Raw genomic sequence first — 24,025 nt, 5'->3', positions numbered from 1 at the left:
ACGGGGCTGCTCTCAGGGGCCCTGATGGCAGCAGTGGGCTCAGCCTCCGAGAATTTCCAGACCATCCTCCTCAGCGTTACCTCTGACACAACCCTTCTTCTTGCTCTGATTGAGAGACAAATCTCCCGTGCCCCCTTCCAATCGAGTTCTCAGTCTGAACCAGTCCCCTTACTAGGTACCTGCTTCTAGGAGGGAACCTTCCATGGGAAGACATAGGTCAGGGCCAATCTGAGGTCCCAGGAGAGACCATGTTACTTGCCCAGGGTACCACAGTCTCCCAGACTGGACTCAGAACAGAACAGGGACCCAGACACCTCCCCAATCTACCACCCCTCTGTCCCTGGGATGCTGTCCTTCCATTCCAGGACTCACCGAGGCCCAGCAGGGTGGTGGGAAAGGGTGACATGGTCAGTTCCTGAAGCTGGTGGAGGACAGAGCCTGCAGCCTGTAGGCAGGATGTGTTAGTCGGGGGTCCGCCACAGGGTTGCTACGTCAGTATCTCCATGAAAAGGGGAAGAGCTTTCTAGTCCTTTCCTAGTTTCCTGCTAATGAGACCGGAGAGGACCTTGGCTTCCAAAAATATTTCTCCGCTGCATACTGAGATGATGCAGAACTCCTCTCTGCATGAACCCCTGAGTGTGGACCTCACTCTAATCTACAGGACCAAGCAGGGCGTGTTTTTGTGCAACCAACTGACATCAGTGTCATTTCCTATCACACCAACGAACCCTCTGTTCTTGGAAAAGGTGTAAAACCACTTTATGCTGACTGGTCCTAAAATCTCCCTCCAAGTATTCACTGTTATGCTACATGTTAAAATTATCCTGCTCACATGAGTGCTCTTCCCATCTCACTCACAGGGACAGTGGCTAAAGGGAAGGGTAGGGTGACCCAAGAACCAATGTAAAATCCTAAAGGGATTGAACTGGCAGGAGAGAGACCATGGGAGCGGGCTCTGGGGTTGGGGCACATGGGACACCCAGCGGGGTGCTGAGAGAATATAGAGGAAGGTGTCTGTGCCCCTCACAGCTACAAAGGAAACTAAATACAATATAAATAAATCACATCAACATGTATGCCTTAAACTCATAACATGTTCTATGTTAATTATAGCTCGGTATTAAAATAAAATAAGCTTGCATCAGAATACTTAGGATATGCCACAAATTCCCCAGCATTGACTCTTGTACTGGCCAGTTCTCCCGGACTGCAGTGAGTAATGACCTAGGACAGACAGGGGTTCTCAGGCTAGATCCTGGTCCTGTCTACATGCTACACCCCTGGGTCTGGTCTCATACACAGAGAAGCTTCTCTGACCTGATAGACCCCTATTCCCGAGTGTCCAAGCCTGGCTCAGCGAGATGAGAGTGTCCACAGTGGGTCCCCAGGACAGAGTCTGGTCCCAGAATGCCCCGAGGGTCTCTGCTTCCTGGTGTTTATAGGAGACTCAAATGCAGAGCCTCTCCCATGTCATCCAAACCAGCCCTCTTTCCTGTATGTGACTCCTGCTGCTGGGAGAATCTGGAGTCCAGCCCAGAAACCGCCTGGGGAGGGGATGGACTCACCCGCCTGCATCCAGATTCTCTGGCCATAATAGGACCTGGAAGGGAGACCTCATGACCACTGCTGCCCTTTCACCAGATGGCCAGGCTCCAGGAAGTTTGTGTGGTCAGGGCTGTGACCCAGGGCAACCAGGCATAGACCTGGGGGTGGGTGAACTCCTCTTCCCAGGGGCTCCCACCTGCACCCTGCGCTGTGGAAGACCATGTTTTCACAATGAGACTTTTCACCATCATGATGTCCATATTGGACCAGAGTCCTGTGAAGGTTGAAGGATGTGTGTGCAGAGGGGCAGGGAGCCCCAAGGCTGTGGTCCACCAGAAGGCCAGGGAGTCTGAGGACTGAGGACACAGCTGGGGACAGGGTGCACTGGCCTGTGGAAAACCAGAGGGCTGAGTAGAGACGTTTTCACCTGTCACCTCAGCTCCAGGGGCTCACTGCACTGAGACCAGTGAGACCCTTTGTGACAGCAGCAGCAGTGATAACTCCCAGCAGTGACTGCACTCACTGTGGAATGAGGAATCTGGCCTCTGTCCCCTGTGGCCCATGTTGAGACATGATTCTCAGATCCCTATAGCAGGTCCTGCATCCTTCTTTACCTGATGATGACTCTGCCCAAGCTGGGCCTGGTACACGATGGTCAGAGGTTGTCCCGGGGAATCACAGTGCCCGGCTCAGCCTTCATGGATGGATTGGACAAGGCCTCTGGGAGGAAGAAGAGCAGAATCTCAAGGTCAACTGTGAGGAAATAGCTTTCCCCTCTCTGTGACAACAATAGGACAATAGGGCTGAGACTGATGTTACCCCTACAACATCTGCACTCTACATTCTCATTTGAATCAGAACTGTAGTGGAATAATCCATTGCATGTCCTTGGATGGAAACACAGCCAACAAGAAAAAAATGTTTTGCCAAGAGAATTGTTTTGTGTTTCGAAGGTGAGTCACTGAAACAAGTCTATGTGACCAAAAGCGGTTTCATAGACTCTTCTCAGTAAAACATTCTCATAAGATTTTACTGTTCCCTTCACGGCTATTGCTTGAGATAAAAGAAAGGAATGTTGTGAGAACCATAAAAGCAATAACAATTAATGCCTTTTAATATTGTATTGTTATTAAGCTATCATGCAGATGTATTCCATGTATCTTTAAGTAAAGGTTTGCTTGATGTTATGCCAATTTCTAAGTAAATAAGCTTTTTGAAATCTTGTGAATAAAAATAGGACACAGCGTGAACTCGGTGCCCTTTGCCTGAGTGAGCAGTAGTCCTTTGCTAGTTCATGAATATTTTGTCTGCTGAACTCTCTCTCTGCGCCCCCGACTCACAACAACATTTGGGGCCTACCGCAGGGCCTTAAGGAAAGATTAGGAATGGTCAAAACTGAAAGGATAAATTGGATGTGTTGTGTACACAAAACTTTCGGGATTACCTAGCAAAGTCATGAGGAATTCCACTAATTATTAGATGACTATGTACATGTTTTAAAATCCCTTTTAAAGGGACCTGGAATTCAGATAAAAGATAAGGTTTTGTTACCTCTTCTAAATGCTATTCAGAAACATTGTTATTGGTATACTCCTGAAGATCGTAATCAATTGAATGTTTGGCAACAAGTAAGAAAAATTTATGCCATGCTCGTCAGCACAGAGATCCACTTGATGTTGAAATGTGGGCTGCTTATAATCTTATTGCTACAGCCCTTGGCCCTTTGCAGTCAGATGAGGATTTTGTTAAATACTTGAGTGAGGTTATTTATAATGAACCTGAAGAATTTGATTCAGCACAGAATGAACAGAATGATGATTTGGACAATACTGTCTCTGCTTCTGAAGTTACTGATCATCTTAATGAAATTCCAACATCCACAGGCTTTCATCCCTCTTTCCCAAAAAATGAGGGTGCCCCTATAGATGATGTTGCCTGTCTAAAACATTTATCAAATAAATTACAACTTACAGTAGAACAACAGGAGATTGGAAATCAGTATACTGCTTATCCTGTTCAAAAGTAAAATACATGTCAGCCTACGGCTCCACCAATTCAAGGTCAAGAATTAATTGGTACTGGAAGGGGAAGGATTTTTCAATTCCCTGAAATCTCTGAAATGCAAGAGGCACTTATGCATCATGATGATTTAGAATCTAATTCTAGTAATTTTTCTGCATCTACCTTTCCAATTATTCAACAGCCTTTCTTTTCTAATGCTCAATGTCCTGGGAGAGGGCATAATGTCCAATTCGACCAAATTAAATTTACTTTCTTAAAGATAGTCAAACAATCTGTTGCTACGTATGGACTTCAGTCTCCATATGTTCAAGGTCTTATCTCTTCCTATTGTAATGATCATTTAATGATTCCTTTGGATTGGGATTTACTTGCTAGTATGGTTTTGGAGCCTGGACAATATTTACAATTCAAATCTTGGTGGAGAGAAAAGGTTCTTTGAATATCTCGCATAGACTGCCAGCAATAACCCCCCAGGATCTACTTTTGAAATGCTCATTGATGTTGGTGCCTTTGCAGCTGTGGGACAACAAACTGGTTATACTAATGCTGTTATAGCTCAGATTAAATCTGCTTGTCTTAAAGCCTAGATGCAAATCACTGGAGTTAGAGACAAGGTAGAAAAGCTTGCAGCTTTACATCAGTTGGTACAAACTCAATTAGAATTAGGACATATAAAAGAATCATGAAGTCCTTAGAATTTTCTAGTTTTTGTAGTAATAAAAATAAATAAATAAATAAATACTGATTTTTTGGGGGGTGGTGTTTTACCTACAATCCTCTGAGCTATCATTTTGTTTCTTTTTTATTCTCTGCCTGGAAACTGAGGTAGGGGATGTGTGTTGGATATGACTATAAAAAATATTCCAGAAGCTACCAAGAAAATTTTCTTAGGGAAATTTTGTTTAGTCTCATCCATCATCAGTCCCTCTGTCAGAAAATGCCCTGATCAAAATCAGGCAGTCATCTTTCTAGTCTAACTGTGCTCTGAAATCCCAGGTTTCTCTTTGGTTTGTCTGGTCTGGTGTGTCTGATTCTAATTTCTGTTTAGTTTTTGTTTGATGTTGTCTAAAATGTGATTTTTTAAGGCCTGAATTGAGTGTTTACATGCAAAAATTAAAAATGCCAGCTTTTATATTGAAAAAAAAAATAGCTTCATCCATATATTTTTTGCTTTAAAATTAGAAATTATAAGGAGCATTCATTTAAATTTAAATTGAATAGAATATGAATCCTTAAGACTTGCTAATTTGGTTAATACATTGTAAGGTTTATTCAAAGTTTGAAATCAAATAAGAATTCAAGTATTAAGATTAATTAAAGTTATAGGATATACCTGTGTTTCTGTGTTAAAAATTGTCTTGTTTGTGTGTAAAATATGCTCAAATCTGTAAAACTAAGGAGTTAAGTAAAATTAAGTCATTTTAAGAATTTATCTCAAGCTGCTTCAGGCAGTTGGCTGCTTGTAAGGCCACATCCTTAAAAGGGAGGCACTGAGGAAAGCAGGAATTTAGTTCTCTGATGCACTATAATAGACTTAACAATACAAAGACTTTTAGATATAGAAGCTGATGCATCTCTTATTACTAAGCAACATTAGTTTTCTTTTTAGCCCACTTAGGCAGTAGTCACTAAGCTGCATGGCTTAGGGAAAGTCCCTAACAAAGCTCTAAGATTTCATTTACAATAGGAAAATAACAAGGGTCATTTAGCCTAAAATGGGGAAAAAAGGTTATCTTATAAACAATTTAAAGAGCAACTTTTTAAATTACAGTCTAAACTTTCTAACAAGGAGTTTTTTATACTCATTATGACCAAATTTCTATCAAAGCTCTTAAAGAGTTAAAAATGGCTTGCTCCCAGTATAGAACTAACTGTCCTTATATGCAGGAACTGCTATCCTCCTTCATGGACTCTGAATTTTTTATCTCAAAAAATTTAGAAATGTTAGCTCAGAATATTCTTTCAAAAGCAAAAGAGTTACAATTTATGACTTATTAGGAGAATCAGGCATGTATTCAAGCTAATCGGAATGCTAATGCTATCCCTGTTATTAATATTATACACGATGAACTTTTTAGATGGACAGTTTGCTAATTTACAACAGGAATGTAGGCAAAATGTAGGGGTGAGGATTTGCTCTTGTCTCCACAGATACAGGAGACCATTAGATACCTTCCAGAAGATTGAAGCCTTGGCATAAGTTGGAAATAGAAAAAAGGGAGATTTAACAAACAAACTTACCCAAAAGGCAAAAAATGTTTTATTTAAGACTAAAACTTCAAAAACATCTTTGAATCTGTGTCTAGCAATGCTAGCCATTGTGTCTATAACAGTAAGCAGAACTAACTATTCTTACTAGGTTTATATTACTTCCACAAGCAATGTTGAATAGACCGACACTATCAACATTATGTAAATCGACCTTTAGAAAAAGTTCATCAGAAATATCCTCAATCTTTAATAATCCATTATATAGATGACATATTAACATCTTGTGAAAATAATGCTAAACTTTCAGTCATCCTTAAAAATTCTTCTGAAAGCTTAAATCAGTATAGTTTAATTATAGCTGAAGACAAAATTCAAACATCCTGTCCTATTAACATTGTTACTGATTCACAATATGTAGAACATATAAACTTATAGAAACTGTTTATATTACAAATGATAGTGCTAGATTGCACAAATTGTTTCAACAGCTACAACTTTTATTGTAAAAACAAAATTTGCCTGTCTATATAACTCACATTCATTCTCATACAGCTTTATCAGGACCTATGTCTGCTACAAGTAATAAAGTTAATTAATTACTCATTAGATTAACAGAAATACCTACTAAGTTTTATACAAAGACTCATACAAATAGAAAAGGTTTAATGCAAAAATTTAGAATAATCAGGCAAGAAGCTAGGAATATTGTTGGAAACTGTCCTCAGTATAGTATTATAAATACTCCTCCATTACCGAGAGGAATGAATCCTAGAGGACAACACAGTAATAATGGGTAGCAAATAGATATTGCTCATATTTCTTCTTTTAGAAAACTATCTTATGTACCGTTTTATTGTTACTTATTCTTCCTTTCAATAGGCCACACCTTTGCCTAGAAAAAGGCTTATTGTGTCACTCAATATCTTATTGAAGCTTTTAATGTAATATGCATTCCTAAAGCAATTAAAACTGACAATAGTTCTGCCTATACATCTGTTAAATTTCAACAACTCTTAGCACTTTAGAATATTAAACATACTACTAGAATTCCATATAATCCAAAAGGACAAGTGATTATTAAATGCAGTAATTGCACTCTAAAAAATATGTTAGTTAAACAAAAAGGAAAGAGAAGGAAGATTATCCCCTAGACTTATGTTACACAAAGCTTATTTTACTTTATATTTCTTAAATAAATGAGAAGAGAGGGGGAGAAAAAGATGGCAGCAGAGTAGGTGGATGCAAAGACGCCCAGCTCTCACCACCAAACTGGAATACAAATCAATTTAGGAAAAATCAGCATGAAAAACCAACTCTGAACTGCAAGAACAGCTCTCAAAAACCAAGGAGCAAAGAAGAAGCCACAACAATTCTGGTAGGGAGCGCCTGAACCTCCTCTGCTTACAGGAATGGAGCGGGGGGTGAGGCTGAGAGCCCAGAGGGGATCTCACAGAGGAAAAAGAGCAGAAACTACTGCTCACAGTTACTTGCCTGGTGACCAGGGAATGAGGTGTGTTGAAAAGACCAGCTTATCTCCCAAGTGGAAAGGACAGGTGAGGGACAGACTGTGAGGGGCTAAGGAATGCAGGAAACAAACTAAAAAAGCTGACTCATCCATGCTGGAGGGGGCCATAGCTGGGGGAGGGACTGAACCTTTCACAAAACAGAGCTGAAGTGCTTCCGGATCAGAGATCTCTGGGCATCTATCTAGCTCCAATCAGCGCAACAAGACACAGCTGAAAACAAGAAGTAGGGAGGAGGGGCAGTAACTCAGGTCTCCATGGAGATCTGAAATACACCTCCCCCTACTGAAGCTGAGAAAACACCCTGACCCTGCCCCCAGTGAGATTAGCTGGCTAAAGAGGCCTTCAGAGTCTCAGGTTACACCCATCGCGTTCCTGGATACAATTTCAAGGAAGCCCCCTGCTGAGATCAGTAAACAAGACTATCACCTGTTAAGAAAACAAACAAATCAAGACTTCAAAGCTGCCCAAATCCGAAAGTGGATTACAAATAACAGCTGATACCAACCCAAGAAGACATAGAAATAACACAACTGAAAACTGGAGGCAGACAACACCAAGCCTAGACTCAACCAACTCTACAAATAAAATACCCAAAAACAGATGATGAGAAGACAAAGGAGTGCAATCCAAATGAAACCACAAGAGACACCTTCAAGAGATGAACTTAGTGATATGGTAATAATTAAACTTCCAGATGTGGAGTTCAAAATAATGATTGTAAAGGTGCTTAGGGATCTTAGAACAACAATGGATGGTCATTATGAACACCTAAATAAAGAAATAGCAAGTATAAAAAAGAATCAGTTGGAGATAACAAATACAATATCAGAAATAAAGACCACAATGGAAGGAATTAAAAACAGGATATATAGAGCAGAGGATCGAATCAGCGAATTAGAGGACAACTGGAATGAAGGCATGAAAGCAGAGAAGAAAAGAGAAAAGAGACTCAAAAAGTCAGAGGAAACTCTTAGAGAGCTCTGTGACAACATGAAGAGGAATAACATCTGCATCATAGGGGTTCCTGAAGAAGAAGAAAAAGAACAAGGGATAGAGACTTTGTTCAATCATATCATAGCTGAAAACTTCCCTAAATTTATGCAAGAGAAACTCTCACAAGTCCAAGAAGCACAGAGGACTCCATTAAAGAGAAACCCAAAGAAACCTACACCAAGACACATCATAATTAAAATACCAAAGCTAAGCGATAAAGAGAAAATATTAAAAGCTGCGAGAGAAAAAAAAGTTATCACCTACAAAGGAGCCCCATAAAGATGACATCTGACTTCTCAACAGAAACACTTGAGGCCAGAAGGGAATGGCAAGAAATATTCAAAGTAATGCAGAATAAGAACCTACAACCAAGATTACTTTATCCAGCAAGGCTATCATTTAAAATCAAAGGAGAAATAAAAAGCTTTCCAGACAAAAAACAACTCAAGGAATTCATTACAACCAAACCAATGCTGCAGGAAATGTTAAGGGGCCTGTTGTAAACAGATCAAAGTGGGAAAAGAATATAGCAAAAAAGGAATACACCTTTAAAGAAGAAAATGGCAACAAACAACTACATATCAATAATGACCTTAAATGTAAATGGATTAAATGATCCAATCAAAAGACATAGGGTAGCTGCGTGGATAAGAAAACAGGACCCATACATATGCTGTCTACGAGAGACACACCTTAAATCAAAAGATGCACACAGACTGAAGATAAAAGAATGGAAAAAAATATTTCACGCAAATGGAAATGAAAAAAAGCTGGGTTAGCAATACTTATATCAGACAAATTGGACTTTAAAACAAAGGATATAGTAAGAGATAAAGAAGGCCACTATGTAATGATAAAGAGAGTAATCCAACAGGAAGATATAACTATTATAAATATCTATGCACCTAATATAGGAGCACCCAAATATATAAAGCAGACTTTGATGGATTTAAAGGGCGAGATCAACAGCAATACTATAATAGTAGGGGATTTCAATACCCCACTAACATCACTAGATAAATCCTCAAGAAAGAAAATTAACAAAGAAACAGCAGACTTATTGGAAACACTAGATCAACTCGATTTAATAGATATCTTCAGAACCTTTCACCCTAAAGCAGCAGAATATACATTCTTTTGAAGTGCTCATGGTACATTCTCTAGGATAGACCACATGTTAGGGCACAAAAGTGCTCTCAACAAATTTAAGAAGATGGAAATCATATCAAGTACTTTCTCCGATCACAACAGCATGAAACTAGAAATGAATCACAACAGAAAAGCTCAAAAATTCTCAAACACATGGAAACTAAATAGCAGGTTGTTAAATAATGAATGGATTAAGAATGATCAAAGAAGAAATAAAAAAATTCCTAGAAACAAATGACAATGAGCATACAACAACTCAAAATTTATGGGACACAGCAAAAGCAGTGCTGAGAGGGATGTTCATAGCACTACAGGCACACTTTCAGAAGCTAGAAAAAGCTCAAATAAACAACTTAACCCTGCATCTAAACGAATTAGAAAAAGAACAGCAAGTAAAGCCCAAATGTAGTAGAAGGAAGGAAATAATAAAGATCAGAGCAGAAATAAATGACATAGAGGCTAAAGAAACAATACAGAGGATCAATGAAACTAGGAACTGGTTCTTTGAAAAGGTAAACAAGATTGATGAATCTTTAAGTAGACTCACCAAGAAAAAGAGAGAGAGGACTCAAATAAATAAAATTAGAAATGAGAGAGGAGAAATAACAACTGACACAACAGAAATACAAAATATTGTAAGAAAATACTATAAAGAACTGTATTCCAAAAAACTAGACAACCTAGATGAAATGGACAAATTCCTTGAAACATACAATCTTCCAAAAATCAATCTGGAAGAATCAGAAAACCTAAACAGACCGATTACAACAAATGAGATAGAAACAGTTATCAAAAAACTCCCAACAAAGAAAAGCCCGATGGCTTCACAACGGAATTCTACCAAATATTCAAAGAAGAACTAACTCCTATCTTTCTCAAACTATTTAAAAAAATTCAAGAGGAAGGAAGACTTCCAAGCTCCTTTTATGAGGCTAGCATAATTCTGATTCCAAAACCAGGCAAAGACAACACAAAGAAAGAAAATTATAGGCCAATATCTCTGATGAATATAGATGCTAAATCCTCAACAAAATATTAGCAAACCGGATCCAACAATATATGGAAAAAATCATACACCATGATCAAGTGGGATTTATTCTGGGGAGGCAAGGCTGGTACAATATTCGTAAATCAATCAATTTCATTCACCACATAAACAAAAAGAAGGAGAAAAAACATATGATAATTTCAATAGATGCAGAAAAAGCATTTGATAAAATCCAGCACCCATTCATGATCAAAACTCTCAGCAAAGTGGGAATACAGGGAACATACCTCAACATGATAAAAGCCAACACCTATGAGAATAGATGGTTTCTATGAGAAACCCACAAGCCAACATCATACTCAATGGGCAAAAATTAAAAGCAATAACCTTAAGATCAGGAACAAGGCAGGTATATATGTACCAAAGCTTTTTAATCTACTCATTCTCTGACGGACACTTGGGCTGTTTCCAGATCTTCGCTATTGTGAACAATGCTGCCACAAACATGGGGGTGCATTTCTCCTTTTGGAGCCGTTCTATGGTGTCCTTGGGGTATATTCCTAAAAGTGGGATAGCTGGGTCAAAAGGCAGTTCGATTTTCAGTTTTTTGAGGAATCTCCATACTGTTTTCCACAGTGGCTGCACCAGTCTGCATTCCCACCAGCAGTGCAGGAGGGTTCCCTTTTCTCCACATCCTCACCAGCACTTATTCTGTGTTGTTTTGTTGATGAGCGCCATTCTGACTGGTGTGAGGGGATATCTCATTGTGGTTTTAATTTGCATTTCTCTAATCATTAGTGATGTTGAGCATTTTTTCCTATGCCTATTGGCCATCTGTATGTCCTCTTTGGAGAAGTGTCTATTCATCTCTTTTGCCCATTTTTGGATTGGATTGTTTGTCTTCCTGGTGTTGAGATTTACAAGTTCTTTATAAATTTTGGTTATTAACCCCTTATCAGACATATTGTCAAATATGTTCTACCATTGTGTAGTTTGTCTTTTTATTCTGTTCTTGTTGTCTTTAGCTGTGCAAAAGCTTTTTAGTTTGATATAGTCCCATTTGTTTATCCTGTCTTTTACTTCACTTCCCCGTGGAGATAAATCATCAAATATATTGCTCCGAGAGATGTCAGAGAGCTTACTGCCTATGTTTTCTTCTAAGATGCTTATGGTTTCATGGCTGACATTTAAGTCTTTTATCCATTTTGAGTTTATTTTGTGAGTGGTGTAAGCTGGTGATCTAGTTTCATTTTTTTGCAGGTAGCTGTCCAATTTTCCCAACACCATTTGTTAAAGAGGCTGTCTTTACTCCATTGTATTTCCTTACCTCCTTTGTCAAATATCAGTTGTCCATAGAACTGTGGGTTTATTTCTGGGTTCTCTGTTCTGTTCCATTGATCTATATGCCTGTTCTTTTGCCAGTACCAGGCTGTTTTGAGTACAATGGCCTTGTAGTATAACTTGATATCAGGAAGTGTGATACCTCCCACATTATTCTTCTTTTTTAAGATTGCTGAGGCTATTTGTGTTCTCTTTTGGTTCCATATAAATTTTTGGAATATGTGGTCTATATCTTTGAAGTATGTCATTGGTATTTTAATTGGTATTGCATTGAATTTATAGATTGCTTTGGGTAATATAGACATTTTAATGATGTTTACTCTTCCTAACCATGAGCACGGTATATGCTTCCACTTGTTTGTATCTTCCTTGATTTCTTTTATCAATGCTTTGTAATTTTCCGAGTACAAGTCTTTAGTCTCCTTGGTTAAGTTTATTCCTAGCTGGTTTTTGTTGTTTGGAAACTGAGAGCCTCTAAGTCTACAGAAGGAAATTCAGTAAAGAAACTCTCATGTTATGGAAACGTTAGTGGGTGGGGCTTTTGGGGAGGTTGGTCTGTAAAAAATCAGGAGAGTTTAAACTGGTGGCTGTATTTCCATCTGGACACCAGTGAGGACTCCTGGGTCCATTCATGGCCCAGTGCACAGGCACTGTGACTAGGGAAGGTGGCCTCATCGCCTCCGACCCTCACAGCACTGAGTCACATCTTTATGACGTCACAGGGGAGGGCAGCCCCATGAGGCAGAGACAGAGGAGAATCAGGCCCTGGAGAGAGAGTCCTGAGGCTTCTCAGGGTCACAGCCCTCAGAGTAGCTGCTGAGGCCACAGCACCAGGCAGGCTGCCTGCAGAGTTGGGTCATCGGAAAGGGCCTTCCTCAGTCCCAGGGCAGCCAGGGGAGGTCTGAGGGAGACGGAGGAGGGGTCTGCAATGAAGGGTCTCATGTCCTCCTGGGTCAGATGGGGCTCAGTCTTCCCAAGGGCACAGACCTGAGGATCTGTCTAGACTCACACTCAACTGAGAGGAGACGCAGCCCAGCGGTCACTGCTGTGCAAGGAGAAGAGACCCAGACTCTTAGCGTGCGGTTCCTAGAGCACCAAGGCCCTTGTCATTTGAGATCTCTCGCTTTGACCTTCATTGTCCCAGACCCCCAAGTTTCCCAGCCCAGCTGACCAGCGCCTTAAGAAACAGTAGGTCCAGACTGCAGGCTCCACCCTGGAAAGAGCACATGAAGTGGCTCTGCGGATCCGGGGCACTGTGATCACAGCAGACAGGGTGCCCCATGTGCTGCAGGGAACCGGGGTCTGTGGTCAGAGTCACCGCCCACAGAAAGCCTTTCTCTTTCTAGTCAAGATAAACCATTTTCAATTCTGAAAGAAAGACACTCTCTGCTGAGACTCACTCCTGGGCAGGGAAAAACACGGCAACTGAGAAGTGTCCCTGACCTCCAACTGGTCACAATGTTTATGGGTGAGAGGGAACAGGTTACAGACAAAGCTAATATTCCAGAGAGCGCTGTGCTCACAGACACACTGCAGACGTGAGTCGTGGGATGGACGCAGATGGGCGTCAGGAAGAACTCGGTGCGGTTTAGCAAAATGCAGCTCACAGGAGGCTCTGAATTATTTCTCATGTTGGGGAGGAAAAAACATGATCCATGTACTTGAAAAATTTGGTGCAGCTTCTCTCCCACCAACTAGTGTCTCCTTAATTCACTCTGTTGTCCAGCGATGGACTGAGCTTCACAGATGAAGCCCACGTGACACTCAGCTGTGTTCTCACCTTGGTCTGTGCATGCTCAGAGCTGGCGTTGCTCTATTTCCAGCTCTCAGAGAGACCTGACAACAACATAGTGTTTTGTTCAACAAGCCACTTGAGAACCTCTTGCGATCTTTTTTTTTTTTTTTTTTTTTTTTTTTTTTACAGAGAGGGATAGATAGGGACAGACAGGAACAAAGAGCGATGAGAAGCATCAATCATCAGTTTTTCATTGAAACACCCTTAGTTGTTCATTGATTGTTTTCTCATATGTGTCTTGACCCTGGGCCTTCAGCAGACCGAGTAACCCCTTCCTCAAGCCAGTGACCTTGGGTCCAAGCTGGTGAGCTTTGCTCATACCAGATGAGCCTGTGCTCAAGCTGGCAACCTCAGGGTCTAGAAACCTGGATCCTCTGCATCCCAGTCTGACACTCTATCCACTGCGTCACTGTCTGGTCATGCGAGAACCTCTTGTGATCTTTATTATTCAAAATGGAGGTCTTACTTGAGTTACGCAAATATTAAATATTTTTATCTCAAACTAGCCAACAACAATAATTATCTAACAGAAAGAACTTCATAGATATCTTGACCTGTAAGACAATAAACTGAGTTGTTTGAAGCCACTATGTGCCACCTGTTACAGCAGCGGCAGGAGGCCAATACTCTCACTTTAGGGGAGGAGTCAGTGCCGGCTTATTGGGAAGAACAACCCCCAGTACTGGACTTGAAGGGATTACCCAGGTGAGGGAACAAGGGTCAGATGAAGGACAACGATGGAGAGCTGAATGGGTCCTACTGTGTTTACAGAATGGACACCACTGTGTGGAGTCCAGTGGGGGATGATCCTGGGGTGTGAGGGACGGCCATCTCCTTGGAGTGGGCTCACAGCTGAGGGACCATCCTGTGGAATCACAGCCTCCCCACACCTTCACCCAGTCTACACGTGTGTCCGTGCGCGCATGTGTGTGTGTGTGTGTATTTGTGTGTGTGTATGCGCATTTGTGCATCCATGGGCCTGTGCATGCGTGTGGTTGGGTGGTGTGTAAGCCCTGCACCTTCATCCAGCTGAACGTCCCCTTAGAAGTCTCCTCACCCATCCCTGAGAACCACTCAGATCAGAAAACACCAAGACCTTTTTTTTCTGTCTCCCCTCGCTAAGATTTGAGCATCTGTGGAGGCAGAGACAGGAATGGCACCAGTGTACCCCAGATCTTCATGCAGGGCTGCCATCGTAGGGTTTCTGAAAACATTTATTGATGAACAAGTAGAAGCAGGATCCAGGAAACGGGGCCTCAGCTATCAGCTGCATCAATAGAGTCCAGGTTCAAGGTCAAGAACATGGGACTAGGAAAGGTTTAGAGTCAGCTAAGAAGATGGTTCAGTCTCTGCAGAAGCTGAGGATTCAGAGGACATGTATGGAATCAGCAGGGTGACTGTAGGCCTGTAGCTGGGTCTCAAGAAACTGCTTGGCAAGTGAAGGTGGGTCTCTGGAAACAGCCAACCAACTGTAGCTGGGTATCTGGAAACTGCTGAAGAACATTAGCTGGGTCTCTGGAAACTGCTGGGCCACTGTAGCTGGGTTCTTGGAAACAGCCAGGTGTCTACAAGTGGATTTCGGAAACAAGTGTTACAGCAGTCTCCAAGGAGCTGGTGGACTGTAGGAGGGGCCACCTGTTTAATGACCTTCCTACATGTCGAGTAGGGTCCCCAGACTCCAGCTTTCACTTCTAGGAGAATTGATTAGATGAGTTTCAGGAAAGGGATGATTACATAGGGAAGTCCTCCAAATACACTAACTTCCTGTGTCTGTAGGTGCAGGATGCCTGGTGGTCCAGAAGTCAGTGTCTGGCAAGGACTGCATACATGCTGGAATCAGCTGTGGGATCCGGGGACTGTGGGGACATGGCTCGGGGTCCTCTCAGTGTGAGGGTCCGCTTGTCCAGCTGGGCATAGGTCACCTCCTGGGCGTCTCCTTCAACAGGGTTCTGAGGGAGTTATAGGGGTGGGCATTGAGGGGAGGGGCTGTGGGAAGGAAAGACTTTGGCAGCCAGCTTCCATGTGGTCCCACCTCCCCAGTCTCTGTTGTGTGGTCCCCTTCCACATAGAATCAGAGTTGGTCTGTGTGACCAGTAGAATATGGAATGTGAGGGCATGTCACACCCATGGAGAGGATACAAAAGACATTGTGGCTTCTGTCCTCCCCTCACTGGGACCCCGCCCTCTGGGGGAGGCTGCTGCCATGGAGAAGCCCACATGAGGAAGATCAGAGGCCCCTGCCCACTGCCCTGTTGGGCACCGTCTTGCAAGTGGAACTTGTAGCCCCAACCCAGCCTTTTGATGAATGCAGTCCTGGTCATCAAGACGACAACATGAGGAGACACTGTGAGCAACAACCACCAGCTAATCAGCTTCCAAATTCTTGACCCAAGAAACAGATAATTTTCTGAAGCTGTTAAATCTGGGGTACTTTGTTACACAGCAGTAGGTGACTAACACAAGGACTTACTGGGCTGTGCATCTCCTTGTTTTTCTCTAGAAGTTCATCACCTGCAGCTACATTGGGGGTGGGGAGAGAACAGTGGTCAATTCTTTGGGGTGGACCTTGGAAGGCAAATCTACCTGTACCTTACAGGTCAAAATATGTCCCACCCCATCTAGAAAACCCTATGATGTTCCCGAACATCCCCCACCCCATTGCTTCCTGAATAGTACTGAATGCATTTCCCCTCTCCCATTCTGTTCCCTCCCCTTGTCCCCTCACCTGGTGTGCTCTCTGTGATGTCAACAGCTGAGCTGAGCCTGAGAACAAAGAACAAGTGAGCAAGGAGGTGGGGAGGGGGGACATCTGGAGGCAGAGAACTGGGAGGTGGTCACTCCTAGGGATGGACTCACCTCTCCTGGGGCCTCTGCTCCTCACCCCTGCTGTAGGGGGTCCCTGAGGACAGTCAGGGTGTGAATTAGGACAGATGCCATTCTCTCAGTACCCAAAGCAGCCTTTCCCGTCACCCCACCCTGAGCCTTAGACCTACTGTGCTTTTTCTGATGTTGACGATGGACTAAGAGGAGGACGAGGAGGAGGAGACAAAGGACGCAGGCCACTGAAACCCCAACGATAATGTAGATGTACACTGTCTCCAGGCCTGGGGAGCAGGGAGCAGGGAACCACAGTATTGGCAGCATGCATTTATGGAGCACCTACTGCATACTATGCATACTCTGGGTGTTGTCATGTTCACACCTCTATGTGACCTCTCATGTACCTCCACTTCCTGATGAGCTGGAACCATTTTGCAAAACCGGGGTCCTGAGTGCTGACATCCTCTGTCCACTGGCCGTTGACATAACTGGAATATGACCAACACTGAAGCCCACGCTACTTCTCTTCCCCAAGAGGCACGCCCCAGGTCCAGGCCCTGTGTCCCCATCACTCACCAGGACTGGTACTGCCCTGGGAACGTGTCCGTGTGTTTCCTAGGATGAGAAATCAGAATATGTCAAAGGCAGGAGCTGTACAGAGGAGGCTGAGTCTCCTGGTCCCCGCACAGGGGTCTCCCTCACCCCGGTGCCCCACCTGCTCCCCTAGATCTTTCCGTGTGGATGGAAATAACCAACATCTGTCCTGACCAAATCGGTACTGTAGCCTGTGATATTGAAGTTAAATAAATTTAAAAGTCAGATCCTCAGCTGCACTGCCCACCCTGCCAGGGCTCAGCAACTACGTGGTCAACTACCTGCGCACCGGGTGGCGCAGACGCACCCCTTTCCTTCCTGCAGGAGCTCGTAGGGGGCAGCGCCGCCCTCCTCGATGCCCCTTGTGGAGACAGACACTGGGGAACAGGGAGTGCTGGCCTCCTTCTGGGTCCCCACCTAAGCACAGACATCCCATCTCTCATTGCTGGTTTCTCACACAGCCCCTGAGGGGGTAGAACGGCCCTGCCTGAGTGGGGAAGCCACGTCCTCGTGCTGCCTGCAGCCCTGCACTTAGCTAGCGAGGTGATGGAGCCCCTGCCACTAATTGGCTTTGGCGCATGCGCTAAATGTCCATCTATGCCATTACTATTTAAGTCCTCTGCGCATGCGCGTTACCGCCCTGTTATCAGATAGTGAAACTGAGGTCCAGGGCCTTGTCCACGCGAGTCCCTGAGCTCTTTCTTCGGCGACAGCGCCCCCGGCCTTCTCAGAGACTGAGTCTTCACCAGCTCTTAAGAAAGCAGGAAACCTCACCGCCCAGAGCGCCTCCCCTCCACACCTCCTGCTGGTCCACAATCCAGGAGCCCACCCACGTTTGCACACACATGTCAGTGCTCCCCTCTAGGACAGTGGCCACAATTTAAAATTATGTGCATATGAGCCTGACCAGGTCGTGGTGCAGTGGATACAGCATCGACCTGGGATGCTGAACTCCCAGGTTCAAAACCCTGAGGTTGCTGGCTTGAGAAAGGGGTCACTGGTTCAGCTGGAGCCCCCAGTTAAGGCACATATGAGAAAGCAGTCACTAAAAGACTAAGGAGCTGCTACAAAGAATTGATGCTTCTCATTTCTCTCTGTCCTGTCTGTCTGTCTATCTCTCTCTAAAACTAACTAACTAAATAAATAAATATGTAAAACTGTATGTGTATGAAATATACATATAATATATGTAATGTGTATAATACATTGTACATATTTATAATAAATTACCTGATTATAACATTATAGTAAGTGCTAATATATTTGAATTTATGAGATTTAAGATATATGTATAATTTAAATTATATATATAAAATACAAATTTAAAAGAACTTGTGCTTTATATAAAATTGATTTTTAGATATTTGCATGTTTAATAACATGTAGTACAAGATTATATTAAAATTGGCATAGATTAATTTTAGCAATACTTGATATGCATAATAATACATAATATAATGTCATCTGTATTCATTTGTAATGATATAGTAATGTATTTATTATATTGTCATTACTTACCGATTTAATACATAAATATATACACTAACATAATTTAAATTATAGGCCTAGAACTTTACATTATGAGTTATATATTTATATTTGCACATATAAACATATATACATTTTTTGTTCATTCCAATTCTCCATTAGAGTTCGGAGGATAGGGGCCATTTCTAATCCTTCCTCGTGCGCATTAAGCCACCCAGAGGTGGGCGCTGCTGCAGACAAGGCAACGGGAATATCTGCTGAATGGTAGTAAGAGCTTGTCTGCTGTTTCTGTCCGGCGGAAACGGATTTAAGCCTGTGCCTTGTGTGGTGACCTCTCTCCTGTGTCCCCTCAACAACACTGTGTTCAGGACTCCCCCAGAGGGCTCTCTCCTCCTCCAGGAGGCTCAATCTCTGTTCAAGTACAATCATAATGAAGTCCCTTCTCCCCTAGTGTCCGAGATCTGAAGCTGAGCTATCCGTCTCTCTGTCCCTCTGTCCAGTTACCCTCTATCATGTAAGGTAGGGCCCTGCCCACAAGGGGGCGGTGCAGAGCGGTGGACAAACTGAAGTGTGGGTTCTGGCCACCCTGGGCTAGTTCTGTTTCTTCAATAACCTTCTGTGTCCTTAGGCAAGAAAGTTTATCTCTGTTTTCACAGATTACAAAAGCTGGTCTCTTAGATGTGAGAGGATCACCCCCCTCACGGGCTGATGCTGGTATGAAATGCTTTAACAGAGCCTGGCAGTTAGTGAGTCAGGCCAGTGATGTCACCATCATGAATATTAGGGATGCTCTGTGAGTGGCAGCCCCCTGCTGTGGTCTTCAGTCTGTGATCACAGCCCAGGACAGAGGGCTGGTCCCTGGAGCCTGGTCCCCAGCACAGAGGTCCCCAAACATGCCCCATCCCCAGGCTGAGGTCTCTACTCACCAGCTGAGGAGACAGGCTTTGCGTGTGTGCTGGGGGTGGGTCTGGTGACTACGGGGTCTCCTGTGAACATGGCAGGAGAAGGGCTGATGCCTGTGGGGGATGCCTGGGGTGTCCCACTAAGTGTGGGTTCTTTCCACCTTCAGTGTAAACCCACCAGCCACAACTGCCATCACTCAGTCCCAGATGACATTCCTGAGATACCTGAGAGGTGGGAAGGGCAGAACACAAGGAGAGCCCCTGCTCCCTTCCTCTGGTGGGAGGGTGTTAGCTCTTCTACGCTCCTACCACCATGGCCGCCTTGACCTCACAAAGCAGCAGGGAGCAGCTCCTTGGGGGCCCCCAAAGGACATGGAGAGGTTCCGAGCTTCCCCGAAAGACCCCCCAGTTCAGGGATCTCAGGGGCTGATCACACATAGAGGAAAGACAGCTTCACCACCCAAATCTTTAGAAGCATGGTCCAGCCCTGGGCAGGGACTCCAGGACCACATGACTTGGCCAAAAAAAATGAGCACACACAAGAGACACATTGCCTGGGACCCCACAGCATCTGGTCCATGAAAAGGAATGTTTAACATCATCGTAAGGGAAATGACACATGTCCCCTTGAAGGGAGTCTGTACCCACCTGGTCTCTGGAAACCGACTCCCCACCCAGCCACCAGGGTCAGTTCTGTGCCCACTCTGAGGCTGGGCTAGTATCGATGTCACCCCAGGGTCCAGAAGGGATCAGGGCTCCAGGCCCTGAGCCAGGTGTGAAGGTTTAGGATCACCTGTGCAGAGGGCAGGGGGCCACAGGGCTGGGGGTCAGCAGGAGAGGAAGCCTGAGGACAGAGATGCAGCTGGGACAGGGTGCAGGGACCTGTGGCAAACCTGAGGGCAGAGTGGACACATCCTCATCTGTCACCTTCAGCTCCAGGGGCTCACTGCGATTGGACCAGGTGTGTGTTCCACGTAAATGATAGAGGCAGCGATAATGCCCAGTGGTGTCCTCACTCATGGCAGGGATGTGGAATCTGGCCTCTGTCTTCTGTGACTCAGGTTGAGATATGTTGCCTTGATCCTTATAATCAGATACCTTCTCCATATTTTCCAGGCGGAATTTGTCAGCCCCAGCGGGGCCCTGGCACACAATGGTCACAGGCTGTCCCCGGGGAATCACAGACCTTGAATCAGCCCTGATGGAGGGTGTGGGTGGGGCCCCTGGGAGGAAGCAGAGCAGGGTCTCAGGGTCCACTGTGAGGACATCACAAACCTCACAGTCCCCTGGTTTAAGTGCGCACGTCACTGTCTTTTAGCAACTTACAGAACTGTGCAGCCATCACAACCCAGTCTGAGAACATTTCCACCACCCTCTCCCACAAAGACCACCCCACGCTCACTCCAGGTGCCTGAATTCTCATCACTGCAGAGGGATTTCCCCACTGACACAGGATGCTCTGTCATGAACATACTTGGGCTTTTCTCAGGGTGACACGGGAGGTCCCAGGCAGGCTGAGTCCCCAGGCATGTGTCCCTGCCCATGGCCATGTCTAGGGGACAGAGAGGGCTGGGAGGGAGGCAGAGGATGAGGATGAGCAGGTCATTCGTGGGCACAGGAAGCAGGACTCTGAGAGGGGGGCAGTGATCTGGGCCGGGTCAGAGGGGCAGCTGGGGAGGCTGTGGGGACTCATGGGGGCTTCAGGTTCCACTGGAAGTCCAGGGGGTTCTGCTGGAGCTCCAGCCCAGCCCTGTTCATGGGACCCAGTGGGTGAGAACCCCCAACCTCTATGGGCACAACCTCTGTGGAGCCCTCATGTCTGGTTGTCTCTGCATTTTCTACCTTCCCCTCACCCTAGTTCCGTTTCCTTGTCCCTGAGGATCCTGAACCCCCATGTGTCTCACTAGGCTGGGTGGGGTGAGAGCGGGTTTGTGCCCTGAACCAGAAGGAAGGTGTTGCAGTTACACTGTCCCCGACACAGGCTGGCGCTGGCCCAGGGTCACCACTCAGAAATTGGTCGCTCATCCACTCACTCTTCATCCGTATCTTAGCTCCTGTCTGTCCGTGTGCAGACGCCCTCCTTGTGACATTGGCTCCACACACACGAGACACTCACATGGGGTCCCCCCTTCCTGGGCTGCAGGTGCAGAGGGAGTGCAGGACTGACGAGGGAACTGTGCAAACCCAAGGCCACATGCTGTGACACACAACCTGGGGTCAGTGGGGTCACAGAACAGATGGAGGTCGAGCTGACCTCATCTGGGATCAGAGCAGGGAGGCTCTGAGCTGAGACCAGATGGTCAAGTGTGAGTTAGCCAAGCCCAACGACAGGAGATGTCAGCCCTGGAGGAGGTCAGGGTCGGTGAGAAAATTGTTTGTGTTAGTGATAGAAAGGCCAGGATTCTGATGATGAGTGAGACAGATGGCGTGAGCACAGACAGGTTCCAACACAGAGAGAGATGTGGGACTTTTTCTGGCTAAAGATAAATATTATCCTTAAAAATAAAACAACCTTGGCTGGTTGGCTCAGCGGTAGAGTGTCGGCCTGGCCTGTGTATTTCACTGGTTTGATTACCAGCCAGAGCACACAGGAGAAGTGCCCATCTGCTTCTCCACCCCTCCCCCTCTCCTTTCTCTCTCTCTCTCTCTTCCCCTCTCACAGCCAAGGCTCCATTGGAGCAAAGTTGGCCCCGGGTGCTGAGGATGGCTCCATGCCCTCCGTCTCAGGTGCTAGAATGGCTCCAGTTGCCATGGAGCAACGCCCCAGATGGGCAGAGTATCACCACCTAGTAGGCATGCCAGGCGAATCCAGGTCAGGCAACTGTAGGTGTCTGCCTCTTTGCCTCCCTGCTTCTCACTTCAGAAAAGTACAAAAAAAATTAAATTAAAACATATATGAAAATCTAAATTTATAAACTTAGACTCACCCTCCTGCATGTAGATCATGTGGCCCAGACAGAGCACTGGAAGAGAAGGTCTCATGAGAAAAGTGTTCAGCACCCGGTGTCCTCATGGTGGTGCTCTCAGGGGCCCAGATGGGGGCAGCGGGCTCAGCCTCTGAGAATTTCCAAACCACCCTCTTCAGCGTTACCGCTGACACAACCCTTCTTCTTGCTCTCTTTTCAAGACAACTCCCCCACACCCTCTTCCAATCAGGCGCTCAGGCTGAACCTGTCCCCTTCCCAGGTCCCTGCTCCTAGGATGGAACTGTCCATGAACAGACTCAGGTGATTTGAGCTCAAGTTCCAGGAGAGGTCCTGTTACTCACCCAGGGTCACAAAGAAACCCGGACTGGACTCAGGACAGAGCAGGGATCCAGAGGCCTCAGCAATCTACCACCCCTCTGTCCCTGGGATGCTGCCCCTCCATTCCAGGACTCACCGAGGCCCAGCAGGGTGGTGGGAAAGGGTGACATGGTCAGTCCCTGCAGCCTGCACTGCTCTGGAGTCGGTGGGAGAAAGAGCCGCCAGCAGCCTGTGAGCAGGGTATGTTAGTCAGGGGCCCACCGCAGGGTTGTTACGTCAGCATCTTTGTGAAAAGGGGAAGAGCTCTCTAGTCCTTCTCATTTTTCCTGCTAATGAGACAGGCAACGACCTCAGCTTCTGAAAATATTTCTCCGCTACATACTCAGATGAAGCTGAACTCCTCTCTGCATGAGCACCTGAGTGTGGACTTCACTTTAATCTACAGGACCAAGCAGGGAGTGTTTTTGTGCAACCAGCTGACATCAGTGTCATTTCCTACCGCACCAACGAACCCTCTGTTCTTGGGGAAGTGTAAAACCGCTTTGTGCTGACTGGTCCTAAAATCTCCCTCCAAGTATTCACTGTTATGCTACATGTTAAAATTATCCTGCTCACATGAGTGCTTTTCCCATCTCATTCACAAGGACAGTGGCTAAAGGGAAGGGTAGGGTGACCCAACAACAAATATAAAATACTGAAGGGATTGAACCGGCAGGAGAGAGACCATGGGAGCGGGCTCTGGGTTGGGCACATGGGACACCCAGCAGGTGCTGAGAGAATATAGAGGAAGGTGTCTGTGCACCTCACAGCTACAGAGGCAACTAAGTGCAATAGAAATACATCACATCAACACGCTGTGCCCTTAAATTCATACCATGTTCTATGTTAAAGCTTGGTATTAAAATAAGATGAACTTGCATCAGAATTCTTAGGATATGCCACAAATAGCCTGGCATGGGCTCTCGTGCTGTCAGTCCTCCTCCCGGGACTTTGGTGGGTTATGACCCCACGGACAGACCAGTGTTCTCGGGCTGGATCCTGGTCCCATCTACATGCCACAACCCTGAGTCTGGCCTCATACACAGAGTACCTGCTCAAATCTCATTGACCCCTATTCCGAAGCGACCAAGCCTGGCTCAACAAAATGAGAGTGTCCACAGTGGGTCTCCAGGAAAAGTCTGGTCCCAGAAGGCCGCAGGGTCTCTGCTCTCTGGTGTTTCCAGGGGACTCAAATGCAGAGCCTCTCCCATGTCACCCAAACCAGCCCTCTCCCCTGCACATGAGTCCCACTACTGGGAGAACTGTGGTGTCCAGCCTGGAAACCACATGGCGGGAGGAGGTGGACTCACCCACCTGCATCCAGGTCCTCTGGCCATGATGGGACCTGGAAGGGAGACCTCATGACC

At 45.2% G+C, this 24,025-nt stretch overlaps 3 protein-coding genes across 4 annotated transcripts in view; 1 reads left to right on the top strand and 2 right to left on the bottom strand.

Moving 5' to 3' along the window:
• The window catches only part of LOC136397139 (leukocyte-associated immunoglobulin-like receptor 2), a 32,324-nt gene extending 9,294 nt beyond the window's left edge, over positions 1–23,030 (bottom strand). Inside the window, exons 1-4 of the mRNA XM_066371727.1 lie at positions 22,756–23,030; positions 22,302–22,337; positions 20,268–20,597; positions 19,399–19,458 (exon numbers count right to left, since the gene is read on the bottom strand). Coding sequence (XP_066227824.1) covers positions 19,399–19,458; positions 20,268–20,597; positions 22,302–22,337; positions 22,756–22,789 — 460 coding nt within the window. The 5' untranslated portion in view covers positions 22,790–23,030. The remainder of the gene's footprint in view (positions 1–19,398; positions 19,459–20,267; positions 20,598–22,301; positions 22,338–22,755) is intronic.
• The window catches only part of LOC136399362 (leukocyte immunoglobulin-like receptor subfamily A member 5), a 429,345-nt gene that overhangs the window by 254,699 nt on the left and 150,621 nt on the right, over positions 1–24,025 (top strand). The gene's annotated exons all lie outside the window — the stretch shown is intronic.
• LOC136397140 (leukocyte-associated immunoglobulin-like receptor 1) lies at positions 14,773–16,876 on the bottom strand. The gene is made up of 7 exons (XM_066371728.1): positions 16,795–16,876; positions 16,564–16,674; positions 16,427–16,469; positions 16,296–16,333; positions 16,041–16,087; positions 15,332–15,519; positions 14,773–15,135 (listed from the first exon to the last, which is right to left on the bottom strand). The coding sequence occupies exons 1-6, from the start codon at positions 16,874–16,876 to the stop codon at positions 15,373–15,375; spliced, it is 468 nt and encodes a 155-aa protein (XP_066227825.1). The 3' UTR covers positions 14,773–15,135; positions 15,332–15,372.

This window comes from Saccopteryx leptura, chromosome 3 (genome assembly GCF_036850995.1).
Source record: "Saccopteryx leptura isolate mSacLep1 chromosome 3, mSacLep1_pri_phased_curated, whole genome shotgun sequence".
In the NCBI taxonomy this organism is placed as follows: domain Eukaryota; kingdom Metazoa; phylum Chordata; class Mammalia; order Chiroptera; family Emballonuridae; genus Saccopteryx; species Saccopteryx leptura.
The sequence above is the reverse complement of the archived record's forward strand: the minus strand, read 5'-3'. Positions and strand labels throughout refer to the sequence as shown.